Below are 10,951 nucleotides of genomic sequence, written 5' to 3' on the forward strand. Positions count from 1 at the left end.
AATAATTACAAAATAAGAAGTGGAAACATGGAACACACCCCCTCAGGTTAACATTCCTGTCTATTGAACCACAGATTCTTATTCACAGCACAACAGATATCTTCATCAATTTACTGTAGGACACATTTACAAAAAAAGTCTAATAGTCATATGTAGAAAAAAATGCAGATTATGAGGTGTTTAACCATTTTGCATGTAGTGACTTACTGTACGCAATGAACTTATGACTACATGTTTTGGGGGAAAGACTACTCAACACAGAACCAGTACGCTGTAATACATTGTGATCAACATGACATACAGTAAGCAATTGATAATATATATATAATATTAATAATCATTACATAACGTAACATAATCATTTGCATAAATGTGTCAAAGCTTGTGCAATTTGCAATTTCTCCAAAGACTGAGAAATTGCTTTTACATATGATGTGCACAAGTGACTAGATGATGTGGAGGTTGAACAAGTAGAATTTCAATTCTGATCTGTGACTGAACAACTGTATTCTATAATGACATACTGATCGAAGATAAATGCTTTACATAATACTTCCTGTTTTTAATGTTTTGTAGGTCAGTGTGTTATGAGTGACAATGTTTGCTTTCTGAGTGAGAATTGTTAGATTCAAATTTATTTAAAGTGTAAAATCACCAGCTGTGTGGTCCCAGTACACAGAGACACAAAGATTGCAGAACTGGACAAAAAAGGCTGACAACACAAAACAAGATTCACACATTAAAAAACAACAATAAAATACACAATTATAAAACTAATAATAAAATAAATAGACAATTAAACTGTATAAAAATTCATAAAATACTCTAACTGCCCTAACTATAAGACTTCTCACAAAATAAGAAAAACCATGCCTAACTAAAAGCTTTACTAAAAAGAAAAGGTTTAGCCTACTCTTAAATATGGAAAATTTGGTTGCTTCCCGAACCCAGACAGGGGTCTGATTCCACAACTAACGTGCCTGATGGCTAAAGGCGCTGGCTCCCATTCTACGTCTACGGATCCTAGGCACTAGAAGTAGCCTTGCATTTTGGGAGCGCAGTGTTCTAGTGGGGAAGTATGGTGTAAGGAGTTCTTTCAAATAAGATGGTGCCTGACCATTAAGGGCTTTGTATGTAAGAAGTATTTTAAAATAAATTCTCAATTTGAGAATCTCAAGTTACTAAAACAGTGGTGATACGATCTCTCCTGCTAGTTCTAGTCAGTATGCGTGCAGCAGCATTACCTGGAGAGACTTTTTTGAGCACCCTCAAAGCACGGAGTTACAGTAGTCAAGCCTTGAAGTAACAAATGTGTGGACAAGTTTCTCGATGCAGAAGGTTTCTAATTTTCGCAATATTGCGAAGGTGAAAATAGGCAGTCTTTGTAGTTTGCTTTATGTGTGAGTTAAAAGATATGTCTTGATCAAAAATAACTCCCAAATTCCTTACAGTGGTGCTGGAGGCCAATGCAATGCCATCCAAAGCAACTATGTCTGCAGACATGTCTCGGAGGTGTTTGGGTCCAAGTACTACAGCCTCAGTTTTTTCAGAGTTCAACATCAAGTAGTTATAAGACATCCAGGTCTTCACATCCTTGATGCACATTTGAAGCCTAGCTAACTGGTTGGTTTCGTCAGGTCTGATAGAAAGGTATAACTGAGTATCATCAGCATAACAATGGAAATTTATACTGTCATTCCTAATGATATTACCTAACCGAAACATTTCTAAGCTGAATAAAATAGGTCCATGGGTGACTCTGCTGTGCAGAGAGGACACATCATTTACATGTACAAACTGGGTGCGATCTGATAAGTAAGATTTAAACCAGCTTAAAGCAGTTCCTTTAATGGTGATTAAGTGTTCAATTAAGTGTGTCTCTGTAATAAAATATGGTGATCAACTGTATCAAATGCTGCACTTGGACCAATACAGAGACTAGTCCCTTATATGATGCAGTTAAAAGATCATTAGAGATTTTTTTACCAGTGCTGTCTCTGTACTATGATGCGTTCTGAAGCCTGACTGAAAGTTGTTCAAAGAGTTGATTTGCCACAGTTTTTTCAAGGATCTTGGATATGAAAGAAAGGTTAGATATTGGTCTGTAACTGTCTAAAATCCCTGGATCTAGAGCAGGGTGGTTTAATGACCCCTTCCTTAAAAAATTGAGGTACATAGCCTGTTGTCAAGGAAAGGTTGATAATATTTAACAAAGAAGTGCCAACTGAGGGCAAAACCTCTTTGAGCAGTTTGGTTGGGATGGGGTCTGTGAGGCAGGTCGTTGGTTTGGACGAGAACTGAAGTAAGTTGGTGAAGGTTGATGGTAGCAAAACAGTCTAAATATCCATTGAGCTTTAAAGGTGCTTCTGAGGAGACTAAGGGCAGGTTGGCATCCATTGAAGACAGGAGGTGCTGAATTTTATTTCTAAAACATTTTGTCGTTGAAATAGTTCATAAAAATGTCACTTCTGAGGTCGAGAGGGACACATGGTCCTTAGAGCTGTGGTTTCCCATCAATCTGGCTACAGTGTTGAAGAGGAACCTGGGATTGTTCTTATTTTCCTCTATTAATTTTGAGTAATAGGCTGCTCTGGCGCTGCGGACGGCCTTCCTATACATTTACAAACTGTCCTGCCACATTGAATGAGAATCTTCTTGATGTGTAAGACGCCATTTCCTCTCAAGTTTCCGTGATACTCTCTTTAAATTGCGTGTTTGGCTGTTGTACCATGGAGCTAGTCTTCTCTGTTTAATCAGTTTTTTCTTTTTCAAAGGAGCAACAGTGTCCAGTGTCATTCGGAGCAGTCCTGTAGTACTATCAACGAGATAATCGATTTATGAAGGATCAATTTGTGAGGGATTAACGTTAGCATAAGAGTCTATAGGAGGTATCATGAAACACGGAATTACACACTGATGCAATTCAATACTAGGTCAAGGGTATGTTTGAAACAGTGTGTGAGTTTATGAACGCCTTGACAGAAGCCAACCGAATCAAGGAGTGAACTAAATGCAGTGCTGAGGCTGTCATTCTTGACGTCCACATGAATATTAAAATCACCTACAGTCATTACTTTGTCATACAATCATTACCTCATCTGTTTTGAGGACTAAATCAGATAAAAATTAAAATATAAACTGGGAGTAAGTACCGGGAGCACAGTACACTATAACAAATACAATCTGCCGCATAGTTCTCCAGGTCGGGTTTGAAATACCAAGAACAAGGCTTTAAAAAGAGCCATAACTTAGTTTAGGTTTTACCTGACTAAAAGGCTTGAATGAAAAATAACTGCAACTCCCCCTCCTCAACCAGTGCCTCAAGGTATGTGTGTATTACTATGACTGGGAGGAATGGATTCATTGTGGCTTACACAATAATCATGTCCCAGCCAGGTTTCAGTCAAACTATCAAATCTATATTATGATCTGATATGTGTTCATTAACTAGTACAGCTTTTGAAGAGAAGGATCTGACATTTAATAGCCCACAATTAATTTTCATGTTATTATGTTCTTTTGGTGCAGTCATCTTTATTAAGTTGTTAGGCACCGCTGTTCTTCTCTTCAGTTTTGATTTAGGTGGCCGAGGAACAGATACCTTTACTATGGCAATATGTGAGTGATGCATGTTTGTACTTGTCAAAATTAAAGATGAGAGTGACTGACAGGGGGAGCCACTAGCACTAACAGCGCTGGTCTGTGCAGCTGTGGACATAACATAGAGTGGCAGCTTCTGTGGAGGGGGTGTGTGGCGTAAATAGTCAGACATGTGGGGCGCATTGTACGGTGTGCTGGATATTAGCAGCCAACATGCGGCTTCCTAATCTGCGAGGATGAACCCCATCAGTCCAGAAGTATGTGGAACGGTTCCAGAATAAATTAAAATTGTCAATAAAACCAAAGCCGTGAGTTTTGCAGGCTGATTGGAGCCAGGAATGGAGGTAAAGGAGTCTGCTAAAACGTTCCGCATCAGACCTGGTAGGGCGATTACCCTTCGACTCCGGGTGCGGAAGACCCCCGGATCGCCGTAGCACCGCCTCCTTCAGGATTTTTTGTAGAGCAATGGAAGTTGCAGAGCGGGATGAAGGTTGATGAGGCTCGCCTGTTGTTTGGCCAGACGTCTGGGCGCTGTCAGCCACCAGTGTTGGGAAGGTGACAGCATCGCTGAGTGGAGGGGGAGCTGCAGTCTCACTCTGCGCCGTGGTCTGGCCTGTACCCGGGTGAGGTTGGGTATCAGGTCAGGTCAGGTGGAGAGGCAGCCCCGTTGGAGACCCTCATACGACCGCGGATCACCACCTCAGTCCACGGCGTCCCGTTTGGTGTTGAGCAGGAGGGCCGCGGTTGAAAGGAGGGATCCCACACTGACGTGTTCTGGAGGGTGTCTTGTGAAGTTAACATTTGTGAGTGCTCTGTCATCACGAAGTTAGATAGCAATGGGAGACGGGTGGGACAGGAGTGAGTCCCTTTGTGGGTTCTCTCCAGGTGCACCGTCCAAAGACATGCGGCCTAGGTTCATTGGTGACCCTAAATTGTCCTTAGGTGTGAGCGTGTGTGGCCCTGCAATGGACTGGCGACCTGTCCAGGGTGTACCCCGCCTTTTGCCCAATGTCAGCTGGGATTGGCTCCAGCCCCCCGCGACCCTGTACGCAGGATAAGCAGTTGACGATGGATGGACTGTATACCAGGCTGCTGGGCAGGACAAAAAGAACAAAATACATTAAGTAATAAATTAAAATGCCCTGCCTTATGGCTTTTCCACAAAGGCATGTGGCAGGGCAGAGAGGTGCTGGAACAGAGCCATAAGTCAAGCAATAACAACAACAGCCTCTCTTTGTCTCGGAGGACGGGAACCCATGACTCCTGCAGAGCACTACACTACTCATTCTCTCCACTCTCATCTCAGGCGTCATATACACACGCTTGACAAGCAAAGTTATTTCACACAAAATGTAAAGGTTTTTTTTGACCGGAAGGTTACCGTTGCGCCGTTTCAACGAGTGCTCCGGTGCGATCGTTTCGCTCTCAGAAGTGTTGTAATCCCACCTGCAGTGTCTTTTTGGAGATTTTGTAAAATTAATCCATAAAGATGCATCCACCACCAAATGTCTTCTGTAGGAATGGGGATCGTTAATTTTTATTGATATTGATATCCTTATTGAGACTGCTTAACGATCCGATTCTTTATCGATACCACTATCAATACTTTACTATTATTTAGTGATGGTTATTTGGTAAGACCAGACCCAACGGGCATGAGGTAGGCCTGCACGGTGTGAGGAAAATATTCAATGTGCAATAACGTTATATATTGAGATGACATATCACTTACGATAAATAAACGTATATTGAAGTGTACAAATTAACTGCCTGGTTGTTTTTAATGTAATATTTTAAATACAGCTAAATGTTGTTTCTAGACCAGCAACATTAATGTTTACAACAGCAAAGAAACTCATTTACTTTATCTGACATCACAAGTAGTGAGTGATGTTTAGAAAGAACATCAGTCTGTATCAGTCCCTCCTCCTCTCTCGCTGGCTGCAGGTGATGTTACCAGGTAGGAGGAGGAGCGTCTGGTGTGTCTCAGCCAGCAGCTGAGTTTTTAAGACTACAGACCAGTCTGTTCTCCAGACAGACAGCTTTCTATTTAGCTTGTTTTTAACATTTGGTTAATGCCAAGCTAGCGTTAGCTGTGCTTGTATAAAACATACAGAATGAGATACTGAGGACAGAGATGATTTAATTAACCATTTCTACATGTTTAATGTTACCTACAGACAGGTGTATTGATAAAGTATTGTCTTTTTATTTGCAAAGGTTTTATTGCACGTACTTACAGTAAAGAGCGTCATCAACTAACGTTACAGTAGTTTGGAGCTAACGCCTCTCGCTCTGCTGCTGCTTTGTGTGTTTGTATGTAGGAGCCGACAGAGGGCAGGCAGAGACTGCAGCCTGATGATTTTCTTAACCATTGTGTTTCAAATTAAATCAGATTGGACGCTCGAGACATAACGTATCGATAAGCTCGAACCTTATTGATTTTTCGGGTTTTGAGAAATTTTGGAACTGGGTCCTTTTGGAACCGGGTTTCGATTCCCATCCCTAGTCTTCTTTGATTATTTCAATCTTTCCTCAGTGAAAATCGTTATTTTTGTTTAGCATGCTTGCTAGACGCCCACTGGCAATCCCATGATGTATTTGGTTTAGTCTGACAACCAATCAGTGGTGGGGTTTTGACATGTTGACCAATCAGACGCTGTATGGGCATGTGTGTGGTAGCACTGATCTCAAACGCATTGCACAATGGAATTACATGAGATTCACCCCATCCCCATATAAATAAATCTATACGATCAGGGCAGCACCTGAAATAATGAGTAGAAGAACGTAATGTAATAAATAATGTGTAGATTCTCCGTTGCACATGTCACACACATCCTTGGGCGCATTGCATGATATAGTTGTTACTTGTCTTTACCACAGAGGTTTTTACATGCCAAAAAATGCTAAGGATAAGAACATTAATAAGAATATATATTATGCTTATTTTTTAAAATTATATACTGTATATCTATATATCTATATTTGGGTTTAAGATCAAAAGATGAGTATGAGACAAGTGTTCAGAATTTCAGCTCTCATTTCCTGGTATTCACATCTAGATGTGTTAAACAACTCAGGACATACCACCCTTTTTTTGAACCTACCCATTTTTCAAGTGAGCAAACATTAAATAGCTCTGCATGACTAGTCTAAGTTTTCATCCTTGGTTCAAAGCTATAAAGACCACATTTCCTGTTAAAGAGGATAAACCAACATGAAGACAGAGAGCTGTCTGTGGGAGAAAAGCAAGCCATTGTCAAGCTGAGAAAAGAAGGAAAATCGACCAGAGCCATTGGGTATAGCAAGCCCAACAATTTGGAATGTCCTGAAAAAGAAAGAAACTACTGGTGTACTGAGCAACAGACGTCGAACAGGTCAGCCAAGGAAAACAACAGTAGTTGGTGACAGAAATATCGTGAGAGCTGTGAAGAAAACGCCCAAAACATCAGTAAGTGACATCACCAACAACCTCCACAGTGCAGGGTGAAGGTATCACAATCCACTGTTGGAAGAAGACTCAGAGAGAACACCACAAGATGCAAACCACTCATCAGCAGGAAGAATCGGAAGTGTTACGGGTGTGGACAGAACGGACCCAAATGCAGCGCTTGTCAGTTTACAAAAAGAGGTTTATTGAGGGAAAAAAAAGGGAAGAGTGGAGTCGGGAGGTGAGATGAGGTGAGCAGGACGCCAGCAGACGAGGGCACAGAGGACCGAGGAGCAGGCGGGGCTGGCAAGGCTCGAGCGAGGCGACTGAGAGGGGGCTGGAGGCCGAGGCAAGGGAGGTGAGGAGCGTGGAGGGAAGCCGGAGGGAAGCCGGAGGGACGCCGCGAGGCGAGGCGATGCGAGGGGAGAAGGCAGCTAGGCGAGCCCAGCTGACTGACTGGATGGCGGAGGTGAGTGGTCCTGGCGGGGAGAAAGAAAAGACAGGGTTAGTCTCGGGAGACAACAGGTTAAGGGACAAGGAACAGGAGAGTTTAGAACATAGCAGTGGCACCAGGACTGGAGCGACGACGATCAAGCGAAGATGGAGTGGAGAACCGGGGTAGAAATACTGTTGAAGATGAGGCTGATGGCAGGCAGGTGCGGCGGATGGAGGTGAAGGTTGATGAGACACAGGTGCGGGTCATCAGCCGGGCTCCAGGGCGGAGAGGGAGAGAGCACACACAGAGAGAGAGGCGAGGAGACACGGGGGAGAAAACAGAAATGCGAGACGAAGTACAGAGATGAGCTGCAAAAGTTCTGGAACACAATCTGATGGACTGGTGAGACCAAGATTAATCTCTAGCAAAGTGATTGAAAGGCCAAATTGTGGAGAAAGAAAGGAACTGCTATGATCCGAGCATACAAGCTCATATGTGAAACGTGGTGGAGGTGATGTCATGGCTTGGGCGTGCATGGCTGCTTCTGGAACAGGCTCATTAATATTTATTGATGAGGTAACTGATGATGGTAGCAGCAGAATGAATTCAGAAGTGGACAGAAACATTTTGTCTGCCAGTTTACAGAGAAACGCATTGAAACTAATGCGGAGGAAGTTTATCATGCAGCAGGACAATGACCCAAAGCACACTGCCAACAAAAGAAAGGAGTTCATCAGGGGAAAAAGTGGAAGGTTTTAGACTGGCCAAGTCAATCAGCTGACCTTAATAGAGCATGCATTTCACCTCCTTAAGAGGAGACTGAAGGGAGAAACACCCCGAAACAAACAAGAACTGAAAGAAGCTGCAGTAAAAGCCTGGAATAGCATCACAAACAAAGAATGCAACAGTTTGGTGATGTCGATGGGTCGCAGGCTTGAGGCAGTTATTGCAAGCAAGGGTTATGCCACCAAATATTAAATGTTATTTACTTTAAGATTATTTGTTCCATTACTTTTGTTCACCTAAGAATGCTGTGGTCTAATACAAACAGTGATATGTCCTGAGTTGTTTAACACATCTAGATGTGAATACCAGGGGAAAAAAGCTGAAATTCTGAACTCTTGTCTCATACTCATCTTTTGATCTTAAACCCAAATGTCTTCAGTGAACAACAAAAACAAAGGAATTTGCCTTACTGTTCCAATACTTTTGGAGGGGACTGTATGTATATCTCTGTGGCTCTCTGTCTCATTGCAGACAGGAACTGCTTTCATGGTACAAATAAAGTTGTGGATAACAGGAAAAATGGAAGGACTTCTCTGAACACAAATTGATGTAATTTTTTATTTGTGTTGGTTATTGCACATTTTTTTCCCCCTGATTGCCAAGACTAGGGGGAACAATTCTGAGAAACCTGAGTAATTATTGTTCATTAAAATTTTCAATGTGATTTGAATATAGTTCTGTGAGATTCAATTTCTGTTTTTATTTATTTTTTGTCTTTATGGCCATATAACTATTAATACATTCATCTGATATCATGTAGTATACAAAATCCGATAGTCTAGGTTGTCCTGAAAAAAAAAATGTATATAACTTCATTGTGCACTACAGGGTTCGGGTTATACAAGCACTATTACAAAAGGAGACCAGGCGAACCTAAAAGTTTATGCCTAAACCTAAGTCAGTAAATATATGCATGTCAACCGGCAAACTCTACAGCTGGTAGGGTTTATCATACACACGAAGAATCTACGTTTTGTGTAAAATAGCCACGGTTTTGTCAAAGCATTTGTATATGATGATTCAGATGAGAACGGTTTGCTCCGCCAGGAGCAGAAACAATTGCAGCAACCATCGCTCCCGTTCCAGCGCTCAAGGGTATGGGCCGTTGGTCATCATATGCCTATGAATGCTACCTTTGGCCCGACGCTCAAGCCATCCTCGATGTTCAATGACCACGAGTACCCCATATCTGCTAGCCCATTTATCAATGTTACGTATATTAACTGCTGGGTTCACTTAATAACTTACTAGCTATGTTAAAATAAACTCAAATCCTTATTAATTCAAGTGGCCTCACTGCATGTTATTTAGTCTAACTGGCTTTATTAAGTGCTCAGCTGGGTCCTCTTGCTGGCATTTCCATGTAAGCGCATTGAAGGCCACGGAGGTTTGCCAGTGTTGTTGTTTTGAAGATCTTTGCTCCTGCTCTCTGCCTTTGACTTTCCATGAGGGTGCGTTGAAGGGCGGGGAGATCCCAGAACAGAGCCATACCGGTAAACATAACTTACTGCAAAGCAAATATCAGTTTCTTTGGTTAAAGTTTTCTGCAGATCCCATGTTGGTGCCCCTTAATTATTCATCATTACTAATTAGTTTAGTGGTAATAATTAACTTAATACTAATACCTATCTTTGATATTTAATAACCAAAATACCCTACTAGATTGTTGACAGAAAGGGAGCAACATACAGAGAGGATTGGAGAGAAAGTGATGAAGATGATGGTGATATGAAGAACAAGAGAGGAGGGACATCAGTGTCCAACAGAGACTGAGAGCGAGAGGAGAGGAGGGACAAACTGAATGTCAGAAAGAGATAAATCAACTGTATGATAAAGCGTTCTGGTCAGAAGCTGCCAGAGCTGCAGCTCCTCTTTTCCTCTCACTGTCTGATGGAGGTTGATGACGGAGCAGAGCTCTGCTTTCCACAACTCCTCAACACCTCCTGCAGGAAGCCGACACTTCCTCAGTCCGAAGTGGTATTTCTGCACACTCTTGTATCCTCCATCTCTCTGCTCACTGTGGCTCTCAACCTGCTTGTCATCATCTCAGTCTCCCACTTCAGGCAGAGATCAATTTCTCAGCAGAGTTTTAGAAATACATGTACTTCAAACTTTTAAACTTACATTTTCCACTATGTGTAAAAATACCTTTCTCTTTCCCTCCAGGCAGCTCCACACACCCACCAACATCCTCCTCCTCTCTCTGGCTGTCTCAGACTTTCTCGTGGGCCTCCTGCTGATGCCGGTAGAAATCCTCCGAAAAACATCCTGCTGGTTTCTTGGTGACCTCATGTGTTCTCTGTATATTTGTGTGTCATACAGTATTCCCTCTGCCTCTGTAGGAAACATGGTGCTCATCTCACTCGACCGATATGTTGCTATTTGTGACCCTCTGCATTATACCACCAGAATCACTGTGAGAAGAGTTAAACTCTGTGTTTTTCTGTGTTGGTTCTGTTCTGTTTTCTACAGCAGTGTAGTTCTAAAAGATGACCTGATTCAACCAGGCAGGTATAATTCCTGCTACGGAGATTGTGTGGTTCTATTTGACCATACTGCAGATGCAATTGACCTTGCCTTGACCTTTATTGTTCCAGTTACTGTCATCATAGTTCTGTATATGAGAGTGTTTGTAGTGGCTGTGTCTCAGGCTCGTGCCATGCGCTCTCACATTACAGCTGTCACACTCCAATGTT

At 42.2% G+C, this 10,951-nt stretch overlaps 1 protein-coding gene across 1 annotated transcript in view; it reads left to right on the forward strand.

The window, feature by feature from the left end:
- The first annotated feature begins 10,145 nt into the window (after positions 1-10,145).
- The window catches only part of LOC123973943 (trace amine-associated receptor 13c-like), a 1,093-nt gene continuing 287 nt past the window's right edge, over positions 10,146-10,951 (forward strand). Inside the window, exons 1-2 of the mRNA XM_046054333.1 lie at positions 10,146-10,318; positions 10,422-10,951. The exon at positions 10,422-10,951 is cut by the window's right edge and continues 287 nt beyond it. Coding sequence (XP_045910289.1) covers positions 10,146-10,318; positions 10,422-10,951 — 703 coding nt within the window. The remainder of the gene's footprint in view (positions 10,319-10,421) is intronic.

Source organism: Micropterus dolomieu, linkage group LG07 (assembly GCF_021292245.1).
Source record: "Micropterus dolomieu isolate WLL.071019.BEF.003 ecotype Adirondacks linkage group LG07, ASM2129224v1, whole genome shotgun sequence".
In the NCBI taxonomy this organism is placed as follows: domain Eukaryota; kingdom Metazoa; phylum Chordata; class Actinopteri; order Centrarchiformes; family Centrarchidae; genus Micropterus; species Micropterus dolomieu.